General features: G+C 42.2%; 1 protein-coding gene across 1 annotated transcript in view; it reads left to right on the top strand.

The window, feature by feature from the left end:
- The first annotated feature begins 12,255 nt into the window (after positions 1 to 12,255).
- The window catches only part of LOC130111688 (homeobox-containing protein 1-like), a 28,177-nt gene continuing 20,582 nt past the window's right edge, over positions 12,256 to 19,850 (top strand). The window contains exons 1-2 of the mRNA XM_056278947.1: positions 12,256 to 12,413; positions 15,453 to 15,956. Coding sequence (XP_056134922.1) covers positions 15,454 to 15,956 — 503 coding nt within the window. The 5' untranslated portion in view covers positions 12,256 to 12,413; position 15,453. The remainder of the gene's footprint in view (positions 12,414 to 15,452; positions 15,957 to 19,850) is intronic.

Below are 19,850 nucleotides of genomic sequence, written 5' to 3'. Positions count from 1 at the left end.
CCCACACCAGAAACAGATGCTTCAACAAGCACACAGGCACTACGCCATACACGGCAATGACAGGAAAAAAGTGCAACATGGCTAGAATGCAAAAGTTCGGGACAGAATGCTATGCTTACCAGCAGGACAAGGGAAAGTTAGATTCTAGATGTGAGAGGGGGCGTTTTGTAGGACACGACAAGAACAGCCCGGCCTACCTAGTCTACTACCCTGACCAAGAGAAAGTACAGAAACACAGACTAGTTAAATTTGTACACAAGGCAACTAGTGAAAATGAGACTCAGACACCAGGTCTGCACCCAGAAGACTGGGTAAGAGAGAGAAAGTCTGTTGAGACAGCTGCAACTCAGCCTAGAGTACAGAAAAATGTACAGACTGACGGTACACAGTCAGCACCCAAGGATGATGACGAGGAGCACCCAAGGGTGACGTCACAAGCCTCAGCCAGTGGGAGGTACCCCCAAAGGGAACGCAACCCTCCGAGATACCTGATTGACTATAGTCAGGGCGACAGTGATGACAGCTCACTCACTACTATAGATTATGCATACAGGGCAGTGTGCGGTGTCCCTCTGACCTTTAAAGAGGCCATGGAATCGCCAGAATCAGAAAAGTGGTCCAGGGCAATCGACGAGGAAATGGAGTCTCTAAGAGACAACAAAACATTCACCCTTACGAAATTGCCAGAGGGCAAGAAAACAGTGGGAGGAAGGTGGGTGTATGCGATAAAGACAGATATAGACGGACACGACAAGTACAAGGCTAGATTTGTAGCAAATGGATATAGCCAGAGAGCTGGGGTGGATTATGGAGAGACATTTTCGCCGACAGCCAACCTAACAAGTGATCGAGTGCTTCTACAGAAGGCGGCTCAATAGGACTTGATTTTACACCAGATGGATGTAAAGATGGCCTATCTTCATGCCCCCATAGACTATGACATATACATAGAACAACCTGAGGGTTATATTGAGAAGGGAGAAAAACTAGTGTGTAAACTAGAGAAGTCAATCTACGGCCTCAAGCAGTCTGACCGCAATTGGAACTTACTGTTACACGAGTGTTTGACAGGTGATGGTTTTACACAAAACCAATCAGACCATTGTGTGTACTCCAAGGAGTCAAAGGAAAGGATGTCATTGGTGTATTGCCCTACAGACGAAATGGTTGCGGATGTAATGACGAAGCCCGCATCCAAGGTAAAACTGAAGACATTTGCTAAGGCAATGTTTGGTGTGTGAAATGTGAGTGGTATGGGTTATACCAAGTTTCTTTTCATTTGTTCTATGAATATGAAAAGGTATACAGTAAGCACATGATTCATAAGTGGGAGTGTTGAGATATAACACCAGTGTATTTGTATGACTATGTGTTACTGTGTACTATTATTTTGTTTACGACTTTGTTTGTCCACAAGTGGGCGGTGTTGCGCTTGCATGCGCGGATTGATTACGTCACTGAGACGCCGTTCATTTTCTTCTTCTTCCCCAAACTACCGAATAAACGGAGGCTACATTTTTCCCTCCAGCAGAAGTTCGGTAGTCAGTACGATTCTTTATAACGGTTTAATAATCTACTTCATCTGCGCAGAGATAGACATAAAGTATTAGTCTAGTCTTCTAACAACCTCTATGAACACATTCATGAATAAATTCCTTGGTAATGCTTTACTTCCCAGATTTTCCTAACTTTCCCTCACTATTAGTGTCAGCCATGGAAAGAATGAGATGGATCTTGGCAATATTTCATAAATGGAAATATGCAGTCTTTATCATTGATATGCATTTCAAAAGCGAGATTAGGATCAATACGACACTGAGATATTTAATAATAGGGCTTTGTGAAATTGTGGAACCAAATAAATTCAGAGTGAGATCACTGAATTTGTTTCTTATCTGCTTTGGACCAAGAACTAACATTTCAATCTTCTCAGCATTTAAAAGGAGGAAGTTAGATGACCTCCATTATTTGATTTCTAACAGGCATTCCTCCAGCTTCACCAGTAGACGTAAGGCGTCAGGTTTAATGGAAATGTACATTCGATGGTCATAACAAAAGTAAATAAAGAAAATTAATGAACTGTAGTATTAACAATAATGATGATAATGTTGAACAAAAACGAAGCACTTTTGCCAGGGGTAAATTTACAGTGTACATTAAGTGAAAAGCTACGTGTGCAAGCTAACTAATGGGGCAGCGTCCGAGTGATGTCACAGCATTGCTGTCGCTATGGACGCGTCACAGGAAGTCAGACATGCGGAGCACCTTAGACAGTACAGCATGGTTGTGTTTACAACACCAACTCACGTATACGCTACCATAAATCCGATAATATTGTAGCGAATTCGGGGGACAACGCAACTACAGGAACGGCCGCGGCCGAGAAGCGAACCCATATCGCCCACACCGCAGGAGGCATCGCTAACCGCTCGACTAAAGGGTCAGACCCGCTAGCTAGCGTGTCTTGTTATCCATGCACGTTACACTACCCCCCTCCTTCGGGAAGCGCGTCCCCGCGCTTAAGAATATCAGCGCCTTCACGCCTCAGGCCGCATACGCTTCCGATGGCCTTACGGTCGCCCCATCCCACTTCGGACACCAATGTAGACAATTCGGGGGACAACGCAACCACAGAAACTGCCGCGGCCGGGAAGCGAACCTGTATCGCCCGCACCGCAGGAAGCATCGCTAACCGCTAGACTAAAGGGTCAGACCCGCCAACCAGCGGCCAGCGTGTCTTCTTATCCATGCACGTTACAATATTAACCCCGAATGATGTTTCCGGTGCAGTTTACATCGGAGATTGAGGTGCCAGGGAACCTGCAACTAAAAAGATGGTTGCAGTGTCGTGGACTGCCGAGGACAGGGAAAAAAGCAAGACAAAACAAAACAGGAATTGATTGACCGGTTAGTTGAAGGGGTGTGTCAGCTTTCACACAGCATAAGGTTTCCAATTTTCTCTTCATTTGGCTATGTAGGTTACTACATGCATTCAGATTTGAAATCAAACAATTTCATATGAGGTTAAAGGACAGCTTTTCAGCATTTAGCTTCTATTATTGACCCTGTCAGTAGCGGACTGGCCAGGGAGCACCGGGACAAAGTACCGATTGCACCCCCCCCCCCGCTCATGGTTTTATGAACACTTCATTACAGTTAAGTTAGTGGACTTGTTTTATTAGCTTTTATTAACTTTTTAATATTTTTTTAATTCATAATGTTAACTTGCCCCAATAATTTAAGTGGTCTGAAATACTGAGACTATATATATATATATATATAAGTGTTAGTTTCTAAATGGTGAATCCGATATTTATGTATTTATTTATTTATTTTAAAATTCCGTTTATTCATTTTCCATGTTTACAGTATAACAAGAGAGATAAACATAACAACTCACACCCAGTGCCCCAATAAGATATACATCTTACATTTATCATTCACTGTACACACACACCGCTACACCCTCCCACATAGAGATAGGATTTTTAGCATGACTCCCACACCCCAAAATATGGATACAGAGATAGAGAATGACGATAAGATAAAAATGAAAATATGTAAAATAATTAGTAAATTAAAAATTAAATACATTCCATGTAATTCGTCCATGGATGTGACTCCGATATTTATACAAACACCCTCTAATAAAAGCTGAGAATCTGTACTTTAACCAAATATGAAATTGTTTGATATAAAATCTGAACTTTTGTAATATATAGCCAAATGAAGAAAAAATTCTCCTTTGTAGCAGACATTAAGGAAGACACTGTATATTGGTTTAGATTATGTGTGACTTCCATAATACATGTGATTTGATTCACGTAGGTCTTGAACACAGATTTTCTGGCCGAGTTTATTGAAGCTTTTGTTTCTGTTGAGATCTGAGCTGGTGGTGTACTGGCTATTCATTTCTGGATTAAGCGCTGCATCTAAGATGGACGGGACAACATAATCGAACCATCCATTGATGATGGCAAGTGGTACCAGATGCAACTTCGTGCAATCCAACGTCACCAACCGGCTCCTCCCATCCTACTGATAACAGACCTTGAAAAGTCTGATGAGTGCCATGGACCTGCCAGAGTCATTCAATCATGGTCACATCTACCACTGGCTGGTAGAATCCATTGAGATGGACAATGCACAGGCTACAGAGAAACCCCTGCAACGCGGGGAGCAATATCACGCCTCCGGTTGGCTTGTTGAGATTTCTGTCCAGAATGACGGGAAGCTAATTTTCATGAAAGCTGCAGTGAGAGCATCGATGAGCAATGAACAACACAACGTGCTAGTGACACTATCCGCACAAAGTGGTTCCATGATGGATGGCAGTTGTGTCTACAAGGCCTTTGCGCTTTGCCGGTGTAGCCATGTTGGTGCCATGCTCTTTACAGCTATTCATAAGCCGACATGCACCGACCTCCCATGCCAATGGAAAAAAGGGAGCAAGGAAAAGGACCCTGGCCCAGTTCATGACAAATCCTACCAAAAAAACATTGTCAGTGTTCTGAAATTTGATCCCAGGCCCATCGCATACAGAGGGGTCAGTGATGAACAAGTGAACAATTTTGTGGCAGATCTTAGAATGGTGAATCATACTTTTGAGCACATTTCATTACATAATTACATGATAGGTAATTAGATTAACATTATGATTAATATTAAACTGAATTTTGTAGTATTTTGTATTTATCTACTGTTTTCTCTTGTATTGTGCCGACAAGACACACCAAATATTATGTCATATTAAGTTACACAACTGGCCAATCACATATGTAATGAATCATACTCAGGTAGGAAGGTCATGCAAGTAATGTAAGTTAGTACAGTCAAAAATAAGTTTCATTCTATGTGCAGCGTGTGCCTGGGCCTTTACCTTAGCTTGTTGACAAAAACATCACAAAGAACAGTGCATGCAATCTATGTCAAACTCACTTGCTCTTGACAATAATGTGCTGGAATTGGATCAGGGTGATCATCCGTCGGCCCTTCTCCAACAAAATGCTTGGTACAGATGAACGTCATTTTATGGACTTTGTTAACGTTGAATTGCTCATGTGGACGGCCGCAAGCTCTGATCCAACGTAAACACTTCTCCAGCTGCTGCTTGGGTTTCAGAAAATTAAGGAACTGTACACCCACCATATGTGGACTATCCACGTATCTGGAGTCACTATTGCATTCCCCATAGCAGCAATGTTTTATGTACATCATGCCGCACTAGAAAAAATAGGTGAAAACGGAAAAAAATTAAGCGAAAAACGAAGAAAATTACAACAAACTGCTTACTTCTAATGTAGTCTAGTGCATCCGATGTCTGACTTCCGTTTGCTGCGAAGCTTCCGCTTCCGCTCGGGAAGGGCTAAAAATAGCTCATGGACACTGCCCCATTGACTGGGTGGTGAATGTACCAGAAGTGACTAAATGGCCTCAGTGGAGAGGTCTTCCTCTGCTTTGATAAGAATCAGGACCTACAACCGAAACAGGACTGGAGAAGAGCGGTTGTCATCCTTGGCCCTCATTTCAATAGAATCTGAGTGACTGGTGTGACTACAGAAGAACCAAGAAAAATTCTACAATGACGTCACGGAGAGCTCTTCAAGTGAAGGTAAGCCATTTGATTTTGCGCTTTTATGCTCATGGCAGTGGTAAAGTAATTTGTAAGCGTGTTTTTCATGTAGTGTGGCTATATTGGACAAGTTAGCATATAAATATGATTTTTAATTTAATTTAATTCTCTAAATTTTGACTTTTTATAGAATGCTGTTCTGCATCAGACAACAATCGCTGAAACGCCTTCTCTAACAGCTGCACACACTCATTATTTCACATCCTTATTATTAATAGCTGTTTATACAGTTATTTTGTAGATATGGTTTAATTCAAATGTCATTGTTCATTTTTACAAATTTATACAAAGTTTGCATTGATATTTAATTTTCATTTTTATGAATCTGTACAAATGTGGAGTTCACAAAAGTATGTAACTGTTTGTGTAGCTGAACTGAAGTGTTTAGTAATGGATTTTTACAAATCTATACAACATTTGCATTGATATTTATTGTTAATTTTAGACCTATAGTTTGCACTGATATTTATTGATCATTTTTACAAACCTATACAAATGTAGGGTCCACAAAGGTATGCCACTGTTCTTACATTCATGCACTTAAGCAATTGTGTAGCTGAACTGAAGTGTTTAGCTGCAGCGGATGCTTGCATGCATGCTTTACAGCCAGTATCACTTATTATGCTTTTTTCACTTTGTGTTTTCTAAGATACTGGCTAAATGTGAAATTGAGTACTGTGAATGACATGAATACATGGGTCCAAAGTCATGGGATGGCTTCCCAAGTCACACTTTTTTTTTTTAAACTTGTAGTTTTTCCGTTTTTTTTTTCCAGGCTGGCTCAAGGCATCATACCACATTTTCTTTTCACTGATTGACAGTTAGTCTCCCACGAATAAATTAAAAACAGCCCTGAAAGTTGTCAACCATCCATCCATCCCTTATCTGAACCACTTATCCTGCTGTCAGGGTTGCTGGAGCCTATCCCAGCAGTCATTGGGCAGCAGGCGGGGAGACACCCGGGACAGGCTGCCAGGTCATCACAGGGCCCACACACACACACATTCACACCTAGGGACAATTTAGTACGGCTGACTCACCTGACCTACATGTCTTTGGACTGGGGGAGGAAACCGGAGCACCCGGCGAAAACCCACCGCAGACACGGGGAGAACATGCAAACTCCACACAGAGGACGACCCGAGATGACCCACCAAGGTTGGACTACCCCAGGCTCGAACCCAGGACCTTCCTGCTGTGAGGCGACCACGCTAACCACTGCGCCACTATGTCGCTGAAGTTGTCAACCATTTTGAAGTTTACAGATTTGTGCAAGTCATCTCAGTTTGTCTTCTATTTCTCCAAATCAGTGCAATTACTCATAAATAATATCTACTGTTCACTTTCACTATACAATTTTTGTGATTATGTTGATTCACTTTTTAAAATGTTTACAAGTTGTTATATTATGTAGTCGAGGTGGACTGGGCTGTAACTGCACAGGAGAAGCATTAATGATGGGACACATGCTATTATATGTTTACTGTCTCACCATTTGTCCCCTAATATGCTGATGTCACTTTGTATCTTATCATGTCTGTGAATGTTTTCATTCATCCAGGTCATGGTTATACAAAGGAGTTGAATCAAGTGCAACTGGACTTGGTATATATCCGTGAAGACGTTTCGCCTCTCATCCAAGAGGCTTCCTCAGTTCGTGCCTTTCTGACTAGACCAAGCTGGTTGGTAAACATCGGAACACAAAGAGCCATGGACATCTATAGCTCTGACAACGACTCCAAAGAGGATACATTCTGAGTCTCATCACCAGCCAGTCAGACTAGCTTGTTCTAGTCAGAAAGGCACGAACTGAGGAAGCCTCTTGGATGAGAGGCGAAACGTCTTCACGAATATATACCAAGTCCAGTTGCACTTGATTCAACTCCTTTGTATTGTATCTTATCAGTTTGCTTCTAAGTCGTTTTGAGTAAAAGCATGCCCTAAGTAACTAACAGCTATTTTCACATGTACTGCCCAAAAATTGGTGTATTTAATTAATCTATAGGTGACCTCAATACATATGATCTCAACTTTCTGTCACCTCAGCACCCAGCTAATTTGCATGAATCCACTTTCCGTTCTGCTTTCAGTCATTATATCATACATCATAATACTGGAAATGAATTAATGAAATGGTACATAATTTAAATATATGCATTTGTGTATTTTACTTAAATTAAATTAAATAATTTACCACAAACGTTGTTTCTTTGTGTTGTGTTTGTGTTCTTCTTTTCAGGTAAGTTTTCAACAATATTTACAAATAGTATCTCAAAACTGCTGTTTGTAGTGACTGCAATGAAATCCACAATGGTTTGGGAGCTCTAAGGAAAGGCAATGGTGTTACTTAGTCATTTCACAGCTATCAAAAGCCATATAAAACAAGAAAAAATGACTTCATATATACTTTTGAAAATATTTTTGTTTAGGTTTTCATTTGGAATGTAGTTCAGCCAGGGGGCACAATATTCTAGAATTCTGTGGCAGTGGAAAGAAGGAAGAAGGATCAGATTGTTGTAAAACATTAGAGAGCACAAAAGGATGTAATTTGGATTTGTGAATACACACTACCCACCCAGCCACTGACCTTACCGCACGTCACTGGGATACACTATGTTATAGTTATCAATACTGTGGGGATTTTCTGGGACTTGACAGCTATCATTAGGAGTTTTATTATTTGAATTAGTAAAAACTGGCCATGAGCCAGAAGGACCCTCTCTATCAAGAGTGGATGTATTTAGAGTCAAATGAGCCTGTTAGGGTGTTGCTGGGATGTGGGTCAGAAGGAGTTAAACGCTATATACTTGATAAAATTGGATACCAGTTGCCTGGTCCCTTTTCAGTTTGGATGTAAGCCATCAGTTTAAAATAAATCATGCTCAGTCCAAAACGAATCAAAATGGCTGATAAAACCATAACCTGTTGCTGTACAGAAGTTTTGCAACCACTGATGGAGGCACAAAAGACAGCTAAAATGTTCAGCCCTGGTTGACATAGTGGATTTAGGACAGATAGGATAGAGTGTGTGCCCAGGCTCTCGATTGTTAATGCCAATGATTTCATGTTGCACTGGACCTTAATTGATTATCTGGATGTGATGTCATTTGTTCCTGCATGCACTATTACTGTGCGGACTGAAGGGTGATGTTCAATCAGCGTTGGTGAGAGTTCGATAAAATCAGCTTACTTTGCCACCAGAAAGGCAGCAGGTTACGACACCGGGTATGTCCACAAATCTAATAGTGGAGTTGCCTAAAACTAGAACTTAAGCCAAATTTACATAGAACCCCCCCCCCATCACTTTGAACCATGCAAACACTTAAACCAAAGCATTATCTCTTATTAATTGCTATAACTGGAGTATATTGTGTGTAAGTAAACATGTCCATTGCAGAGGAAACAATTTGTAAAGACATGCTGCTGTGAAGACTGAACCTGGGACCTTGCAGGTATAGAGCCATTTCTTTTACCACTTAAGTTGCCCTGCTGCACTGTGTTGTCATTTTGAATACATAAAAATAATTTGTCCCCAGGAACAACATGCATAGATTTTTGAGCCTGTGGATTAGGTCAGTACCTGTCATCTGGATCTTGCCCAACTACACTTCTTGGTGTTTCACCAACTTGCCCATTAGAGGTCCCAACCTTTACAGTTATTTGCTGATCCATCGCTGCACTATGACTTCTTCCATAAGAGAGAGACTGTTTGAAAAAGTCAAGATTTGTCATCAGATGGTAAAAAGGCTGATTGTTTGAGAGACAACAGTGTTTTGTGTTACAGTACACTAGTTTGGTTGTACTATGTAACATTCATCCAGGCACAATACTTATGTGTAAATGAAGGATAAATGTATGAAGGAGGACTCCTACAATGTCTATCAAACAGTAAATACAGGCTTATGTATGTTTTTATTCAGTCTGCTTTTTACTGCTCATTGCCACCAGGGATACCATGGCAGAATTGGAAATTCCATTTTCTTTGTAATTCTCTTGGTAGCTGTGAACAATACTGGGTTTTGGTTTTCATTCCCAGTTTAGTTCATTGTATGGCACATGGTACTGACACTAGCAGGGTAGCTTGAGGTGGGTTTAATTCCTACTGGGGTTAGCCATATTGAAAATATATGGTGGCACTATACTGTATATGACATGCGCATTCAGTAAAGTGTAAGCATTAACACAGATAGGAACAACAATTCACACGAGAAAAACAATGTGTTGTAGAGCCTTTCTTTAATCAACGGTAAATCAGAGAGATAACAAAACCACAGCTCGACTGAGCGGAGGCGGCAAGAATCCTCAGAAAACTGGCTGAACAACCATAACTTAACCCTGCGTTAACCTGCCAGGGCAACCCTGACTTAACCCTTAGTTCCTGGGGTGAATTCTATCCCCAATACGTGTCCACCACAGTGTAACCAATTTCTGCTGTGGCTTATTCCTCATGTTGTGAAATAACATACATTGTTAATTTGGTGTATGTGGTGGTGGTTGTGCTGGTGTGGTGAGTTTTCCCCTTCACTGTGAAGCTCTTTGGTGTCTAGTTAAAGTGCTATATAAATGTAATCACCATCATTATTATCCATCCATCCATTTTCCGAACCGCTTATCCTGCTCTCAGGGTCGCGTGGATGCTGGAGCCTAACCCAGCAGTCACTGGGTGGAAGGCGGGGAGACACCCCTGAACAGGCGATTATTATTATTATTATTATTATTATTATTATTATTATAGATTGCTGGTGTGGAATAAGATGGTTGATGTCTGGATAAATTCTTAACACTGCATGAAATTGGAATAAAAAGGTCTAAGTTGGTGCCTGAGAACCTAAATTGTATGTTAGAGTCCAAATCCTACTTCTCTAACCCAAAACTCTGAAATGAACCCTAACCTTAAGAGAGTCGAATCAGTTCATATGGACACGACCTTTATTGAGAGAAACGTTTCATCACTCATATTTCAGCATCTTTGTTATGTGCTCTGCACCGTTGCACTTTACCCCCTCTTATTTCGCCTATTTATAGTCAATCTTGTGTATATATCTGAAGACCGTTGTATTGTAGTGTTGTTATTCTATGTTAAGTACACCGAGAGAGCCACGAAACCGGAGTCAAATTCCATGTATGTGCCTTAATTTCCTACATCGCCAATAAACATGATTCTGATTCTGATCCAAGTGACCTTTTCAGTCTAAACTGGCTGCAGGTATCCCCACCTTTATAAACAATACAATGGCATGATGACCGAAACCAGTTTCATATGCAAATGAAACTGGTCGTTATGCAACTGTAAGAGGGGGGGCTAAGAGTATATCTTTCACCATGTCTTTATGCATGCTCAGTAACCCAGGTAGGAAAATCAAAGAAGGTTGAATCAGTTCGTCTGGATACAGCGTTTATTGACAGATACATTTCATCACTCATCTAAGTGACCTCTTCAGTCTAAACTGACTGCAAGTATCCCCACCCCTATAAACATTACAGTTGCATAACGACCAGTTTCATTTGCATATGAAACTGGTTTCGGTCATCATGCCATTGTATTGTTTATAAGGGTGGGGATACCTGCAGCCAGTTTAGACTGAAAAGGTCACTTGGATCAGAATCAGAATCATGTTTATTGGCGATGTAGGAAATTAAGGCACATACATGGAATTTGACTCCGGTTTCGTGGCTCTCTCGGTGTACTTAACATAGAATAACAACACTACAATACAACGGTCTTCAGATATATACACAAGATTGACTATAAATAGGCGAAATAAGAGGGGGTAAAGTGCAACGGTGCAGAGCACATAACAAAGATGCTGAAATATGAGTGATGAAACGTTTCTCTCAATAAAGGTCGTGTCCATATGAACTGATTCGACTCTCTTAAGGTTAGGGTTATAAAGACATGATGAAAGATGTACTCTTAGCCCCCCCCCCCACCCAGGGATGGTCGTTTCCTCTTCACATAGATGGCCTCTATGACTCCCGTTTGACCAATCCTCTGTGAATCGCAAAATTGACCATTGAAACTCTAATTAATGGTCACGGCAATTTGCATATGGAACTTATCGTTGTTTTCGGTCATTATGCCACTGTATTGTTTATAAGGGTGGGGATACCTGTAGTAGGCTGAGACTGAAGAGGTCACTTAGATGCGTGATGACACGTTTCTCTCAATACATGTTGCGTCCAGATGAACTGATCAAACTTTCTGTGATTTCCTTACCTGGATTATTGAGCATGCATAAAGACACTAACCTTAATTCTTGCTTGAAACCTAAACCTACGACCGACCTAAACTGTAAGATAAAAAAAAACACAAAAAAGAACAAACAAAAAAACAAAAGGAAAAAAGAACAAAGACACTTGTAAACCTAACCCCTAACGTCAACTGTAATCCTAACATAACCTTTGGTCCCCAAATGTAGCTTGTTTCTGGTTTCATAGTTCTTATAGCGTCCCACAAAAACAGCTAAACAAACACTTAGAGAGAGAGAGAGGGGGGGGGGGGGGCTGGGGAGTGAGGATGACCGCAACGCAGGCTGTCTGCGAGGTTAGTTTTGGCACTTGAGACAACTACAAATCCCATGTAACCTTGCGTCATCATGTCAATATGGCCTCTGTCTGTCGGACAAAGGCAAATCAGTCTCACTACCAAACCAAATCCAATTAGAAACGGAAAAGCATTTGGGAAAAAACAGCGGTGACCGTTTGCCTTGGAAATACAAGGGACCAAATCTACACAACTGTTAAATGCTGTTGGCCGGCGGTCACAGACGCAAACCTCAAGGTAAGACTTGCAGGCTTTACAACTTGGTTTCTGCTAACGGCGGCTAGCTAGTTACCATCCCGCAGGCTCGCCCATTTACACTTGGCACTTGGCACTGCCACATTGCTGTCGTTCGTCAGCAAGCAACCAGACCGATGCCATTCAGCCTTCCCTTTAGTTTTTGTTTGAGCGAAACATGGACAATAACAAAGAAGTTGCCCAACGTCAGGGAACTGCAACATTATCAGGCTAAAATATTAGTTTAGTCTGTGTCTCTTCCTACCCAGCATTTCAACATCTGTCTGCAGAACAACTGGGGAATCAACTTCTCCTGCGCCTGAATGGAGAGGATTTAGTCGGCTTGCCGTGTTTGGGCGGGTTGATTGACACGGATTATAAAAAAAGTGAGTTCAGACATTGTAGAGAAATAATCAGCAAAGTCAGATGGGTTGCCTCGTAACTGTTTAATTTGTTAGTCATGGGTCCATAGCCACTGTGGTTTGAAGTTTTGCAGTGGTTGTAAATGCGATCGGAACGTGTGCTCATGCGTGTGCACGTGTGTTTATGTGCGCTATTTTCAGTACGTTTCCTCTACATGCTGTTTTAAATGAATATAGGTTTTAATTCGTAGTATTTCTCCATCCTCGATTTCAGTAATGCCCAGTGGCCAGAGAGAACATTGTGCATTCACACAATCCTTGTTTCAAAGTGGCGTGGTTTCCTTTGATTGAATAAGGTCAGCTGGTATAGTTACTTAATGTTTTAAGGGGGAGTAAGTAACTAACATTCTGAACATCAAGTATATCTGTTGAACTATCCTGTTCTCGGATGTAAGAGGGAATAAACCAATATGCCAAGCTGGTCTGTGTGTGGCTAGTAGAAATGAGTGTGATTTGACATTGAGGAAATCAGAATTTGATGAAAAAGGCATTGCTTGATGTGAAATGCATAGCTGACCTGAAATGAAAGGAGAGAGAGGGTGTTTTTATGGATTAACTTGCTTCCTAAATCAGTAGTTCTCTGCAGGATATAATTTCATTTATAACACTATTGATAAGCCTTTGGCGTATGATGGTTAATATGCCTATGGTCCACTTATAATATGACTTGTGGCCTAGGAACTGTGTCAGCCCTCCTTAGTGCATAGAACTTACTCCATATAATTCTTTCTGACTACACTGCTTTCACATTGTATGCTGTTTCGTTCCACAGCTGGACTCTCACGTAAGGCTGCATTCCATTCTCTGTGATTGTATATAGCAACGGAATACTTAATCTGTGTATGTGCAGAGTAATATATGTACTCCACTTTCTACAGCACTGTCTGCCACTGTTCTGTTTTCTATCCCTGCACCATATGCCAGTATATCCTACACAGTGTTAAGGTTGGCAATATATGTTTCTGCGCCGCACAAATGTCACGAACAATTCCTGTATGTTTGGTGTCTCATAGTGATTCTCAGTGGCTCCAAAGCATTTATTTGCAAGTGAGGTATTATTTCTCTTTAACTTGATGTATAGGACTGTTTGGCACTTTACCTCAACAAATATTAGGGTCATCTATAATGTCATTTTCCAAGAGCCACATTCAGGGCCATTACACATTTCTCTTAAGCCTCAGGCTAGTGCTAATGCTAATGGCCTTGGACCCGACTGATACGTGGAATGTAACTGTGTTATTATAGCTGCGTGCAGCTTAGGAATGTTTGTGAAACTGATGTGCTGATTTGTAATTGTGTCCTCTCCTCTCGGAGTGCAAGATACAAGAAAAGTCTTTGATAGGCTGCTCAATGCACTGTGTCTGTATCCAAGAGCTGTTTTGAGTGAGTGTGGTTTTACGAGTGCCTGCACTGTCAGGAGTGGCTGTCAGTCACCCCTACCTCCGTCTGGAGGTCTTTAATCATGTGCCATGGAGAACCATGTGTACGCAGGTTTTCATTCTTGACAAAAACTAAACCAGCTGATCTGCTCATTTTGTCTATGTGTGCTAGTCTGTCTTTCCTGTACGTCCTGTCCCAGGGAGTATGTTTGATATCCTATACACCATGACTCATCCCCTGCCTCAGAAGGAGAAAGTATGGGGCTTGGCTGCCTAAGATGGAAATTTTTCTTGGCATTTTCCCAAGTCACCCCCCCTCCCTTCTCTGTCTCCTCTACATCTCTGTGTGTTGTATACGTCACATACGGCCCTGCCTCCTCACTTTGATTCTCTACTGCCACCTTTTTTCCCTCTCAGCATCAAACAGACCAGCCCAGATCCATATGTGTTATCTCATTCCCTCATTTCTCTCTCTTGCCTTCCCTTCTTCTCTCTCTCTCTTTCACCCTCTCTCTCTGTCTCCCTCTACTGTTTTACTCTCTCATCGCTCTTTGTCTTCCTCTCCCTCCCATCCATCTTTCTGTCTCTCACTCTCTGTAAATGCCTTCTTTTACAGCTGACAGAGGAATCCATTTCATATCTAGTTAGCAGCTGCTGAGCTCTGGTGTCTTATGAAGAGAGATGCTGTGTGTGTATGAGGGGGTGTCAAATCAGCATGCAGTAAGCTAACATAGAATAGATTAGATTTTTCTATTCCATAATCATCCCATTGGCTGTGTGTCTTGTGATGTGCATTAGGCTTGGTTTTGTGTCAAGCCGTCATGGAATTGGGAGGTAACAAGGGTTATCCAATCAAAAAAGGCAAAGCTATTTAAAGCTAAGTTAAAGATTGACCTCAAGTTGTGGGATCATAAGCTACTGGCTAGGCTGCTATCCTGTGCAACTCAGTAGAGGATAGAGAAAGGCACTAACACTGCCAGAATTTGTTGTTCAATTTCCAGCATTGCGTTACACTAACTGGGTGGGCGTTACGTTTCCCGTGTAGCTCAAATGGAATTGCAAGGGACTAAGTTTACCAGGGTTAAGGGTTCTTATTCCCACTGAGGCATGGGCACATGTTTAGCCTTGTGTCCTGTGAGTGGTTTTGGGTAAAGATGTGTACTGAATGTTCAAACAGAATAAGTCTTAGCCAGGCCTGCCCTGCAGTGTCTTAATGTCCCCCTCTGTTGTCTTCCTCTCAGGATGTCCCAGCAGTGTGAGGAGCCTCGTTTCACCATCGAGCAGATCGACCTGCTTCAGCGGTTGCGGCGGACAGGGATGACCCAGGCGGAAATCCTCCATGCATTAGACACCCTTGACCGCCTTGACAGGAAGCATGAACACAAGTTCAGCCACAGGGCTTCACACCTGTCGCCACCCACGACTTCTTCCTCTTCCTCCATCACCGTCACTGCTTCTTCGTCCACCACATCTACAGCTACTCAGACCAATTTCCCAGGAAGCAGACCCTCTTCATCACTTAGTAACAACTATGAAAACTCTCCACCCCTCCCACCAACAGCCACCAACCCAGTCGCCATGGTGGCAGCTCCCCAGAATGGTCTCGTTGCCATCACAAATGGAAAACTTTCACCTCCACGGTTTCCCGTTAGCATGGTTGCAACTAACATGGCTGCGCAAGGCTATGTGTTTGATACTAGTGAAGAAGACCTGGACATTGATGATAAAGTGGAGGAATTGATGAGGTAAGACCAAACCAAACTATATCAGACTGGAGCTGACCTGACCAAATTGAGATAGATTTGACCAGCCCAGGTTAATCAAACCTAGACTAAACTAGACCTTCCCAAATCAGAATAAACAGACTAGAATAGCCCAGACCAGATCAGGTTTAAACCAGACTTTCCCCGACTGAACCGCACCAAGACAGACTTGACAACATCATACTGGACAAGAATAGAATCAGGTCAGAGAAAACTAGACTAATTGCCTAGGAATAGACTAGGTAGGACCAGAGTAGACTAGATCATCAGACACAATCAGAACAGAGCACGGTCTTTTAAAAGAAATCCTGGCTTAGACTTCCTTTAATAATGATGAACCCCTGACCAGTACCTCAACATGCACATATTTCGCTTACCGGCTCCTCAGGGGTATGAGTTGAGTTTTAGGAATGACTGCTAATGACATCTTATTGGTGTACTGTGAGATCCTGCAGGAAAGGAGTGTAAAGGCTCCCCTATCAATGAAGTGGACCACTGGGACTGGCCATGGATGGCCATGAGACAGCCCTTTGGCAGTTATAGCAGATTGAATTAATAAAGTCAATGATATTTGAAGGAAATTGAGTTAATTGTTTGAATCAGGTTGTATTAACCACATAAGTGTTCCACCCATACACACCAATGGCACACGTTCCTTAACCATTTCCTATTAAACTATTCAGTTTTTCCTGTGTTATGTTTTTCTACTCCACCGGACATTTTGCTAGGTATCAAAGAAAGTTGGATCAGTTTGTCTGGATACAACGTTTATTGACATATACGTTTCATCACTCATCTAAGTGACCTCTTCGGTCTAAACTGACTGCATGTATCCCCACCCTTATAAACAACACAATAATGACCAAAACCAACGATCAGTTTCATATGCAAATATTGGCAAGACCATTAACTAGAGTTTCATTGGCCATATGTACTATTCACAGAGGATTTGGGAATGTTTGCAATCACAGCGTTGTAAGATGGTGACAGATATACTGTTAGCCCCACCCCCCCCACCCCCAGTTCAGAGATGGTTGTTCTCTGTTTACATAGATGGCCTCTTTGACTCCCCGTTGAAACCAGCGTTCCTCTCTATCAAAGATGTGCACATCCTCATTCTTGAAAGAGTGGCCACTGGCCTGGCGCGTTAGTTCTCGTGTGTTGGGCCATCCTTTTGGCCAGTGTCTGTTTAGTTTTCCCAATGTACAAGTCATGGCAATCCTCTTGGCACTTAACCACGTACACTATATTGCTCCATTTATGCCAGGGGACTTGATACTTGGGGTGGACCAACTTCTGGCGCAGTGTGTTTTGGGGTTTGTAGGCAACTGAGACACGGTGTTTGGAAAATACTTGTCTCAACTTTTCCAACACTCCCGGCACATACAGAATCACCACTGGTTTACGCTTAGGCAGCTGTTGTCCTTCTCCTGTCTTCGATCAACTGTTGTACTGTTTGGGCATCTTCCTAGCTTTGACAAATGCCCGGTTAGGATAACCACACTTAACCAGGGCCTGTGTGTAATGTGGGATTTCTCCCTTTCCCTGGCTGCTGTGTCGGTGCGGACGTGGTCAGCTCAGTGGTACAGCGTCCTGATGACTCCTAGTTTGTGCTTCAGTGGATGATGAGGGTCAAACCTTAAGTACTGATCAGTATGTGTTGGTTTACGGTAAACATAAACAATCAAATGTCCCCCATCACCAATTGCAATTTCACAGTCTAAGAAGGCTAACCTGTCATTTTTTACATCTCTGGTGAACTTGATGCGGTTGTCCACAGAGCTACTGTGGTCGGTAAAATGTGGTACATTCTGAGATTTAATTTTAACCCAGGTGTCATCCAGAAATCTGAACCAATGGCTAGGTAATGTCCCTGCATAGGACATCAGAGCCCTCTTTTCCACTTCCTCCATATACAAGTTGGCCACTACAGGTGAGACTTGGGAACTCTTAGCACACCCATGCCTCTGCATATAGTACTGCCCCCTGTATGTGAAGTACGTGGACTGAAGACTCAGCTTCAGGAGCAGACACACTTGGTCAGTGTTAAGGGTGGTCCTATTGCTAAGGGTGAGGCAATTTTGTAATTTCATACAGACTACCTCCACTGCTCATCAACAGGAACATACGTGGAGAGACTTAACATCATAAGAGACCATTTTTTCATCCCTCTCCATAATGATGTCCCTCACCTTATCCACAAAATCCATAGTGTTCTGAATGTAATGTTCATTACTGCCCATCAACGGGTTACGAATAGATGCAAGAAACTTGGCGATGTAATAGGCCACTGAGTTAGTCATACAAACAATAGGCAGTAGTGTCACATCCTGTTTATGTATCTTAGGCAAACCCTACAGACTAGGTATAGTTTCCCCTGGGTATAATGTGTGGTACAAAATTATGTCAATAGCATTGTCCTGTTCTAACAGCTTCAAACAATCTATCACCTTTTTCTTGTAACCACTGCCTGGATCTCGTTTCAGGGGCTCATAAGTATTCATGTCGCTAAGTGACGTCATAACTTTCTCATGATAGTCTGTCTGGTTTAATGCAACAGTGTATCTGCCTTTGTCTGCCGGAAAGGGGATTATTTTATTGTCCTTACTGAGATTCTTGAGAACTTTCGTGCCTGCTGATGTTGGACAGCAGTGCCTTCACATTGCTGAGACAGGCTGAAACTTTCGTCCGCACTTGCTCTGCTTCCGGGTCGACGATGTTGTTTTTATGGGTCGCTGATTCCATGGCAGTGATCAGTTCCACTAGCGGGATTTTCCTCAGCGTGACAGCAAAATTCAGCCCCTTAGCAAGCCTGGACGGGTTTTCTGTCAGACAAATTCTTGTCCACTTGTTCACATCAACAGCGTGTGTCTGGCGTCCGTCTCTCTGCCGTTGAGGGTGTCATCCATTGTCTGCCGATGTCTGGCATGCAGCAAGTAGGTCGAACTTCTTTTGCTGCCTGGTTTTCGACTTTTTGTGTTGAGCTAGAACCTTATCACTGAACTCAATCACAAGTTGGAAAGTGGTCTCATCTAGACGTGACGTGAGTCTCTGTTGGATCTGTTCCTCCTCGGCTTTCAAAGCGTCGATGGTAAAATTAGTTTGTTACCCCCGTTCATTCAACCGCTAGCTCTGTGCCTTTTGGAGGATCTTGTTAGCTCGGGGGGCCTAAGAGTACATCTGTCGCCATCTTGCAATGCTGTGATTGCAAACATTCCCTAATCCTCTGTGAATAGTACACATGGCCATTGAAACTCTAGTTCAACGGTGGCAAACCATGTGCCATGGAGAGCCATGTGCATGCAGGTTTTCATTCCAACCCGACTCCACACCAGGTGATTTCACTGATACATTCTTCCTCTTTGGTTTAAGGGGTGTATCAATGAAATCACTTGGTGTGGAGTCCGGCTGGAATGAAAACCTGCATACACATGGATGGCTCTCCATGGCACATGGTTAGCCACCCCTGCTCTAATTAATGGTCACGTCCATATTTGCATATGAAACTGATCGTTGGTTTCAGTCGCTGTGCAACTCTATTGTTTATAAGGATGGGGATACCTGCAGTCAGTTTAGACTGAAGAGGTCACTAAGATTAGTGATGAAATGTATCTGTCAATAAACATTGTAGCCAGATGACTGATTCAACTTTCTTTAATTTTCTTACCTGGATTATAGAGCATGCATAAAGACATTTTGTTCGGTAATCAAGCATCAGTCTACAGAATAGTTTCTTTTGACCTGAAAAAATGGGAAATTGGCTGGTAAATTCCCGTGTCCAGTCTTGCTATGTACAATAGAAATTTGGGTTCAGTCGGGGGTTAAATTGGCTAAAGTTGTAAAAAAAATGTTGATCACCTACCATGATATGGTGTT

The sequence above is a fragment of the Lampris incognitus genome, chromosome 4, assembly GCF_029633865.1.
Source record: "Lampris incognitus isolate fLamInc1 chromosome 4, fLamInc1.hap2, whole genome shotgun sequence".
In the NCBI taxonomy this organism is placed as follows: Eukaryota; Metazoa; Chordata; class Actinopteri; order Lampriformes; family Lampridae; genus Lampris; species Lampris incognitus.
Note: the sequence above shows the minus strand (reverse complement) of the source record. Positions and strands in the feature narration are given on the sequence as shown.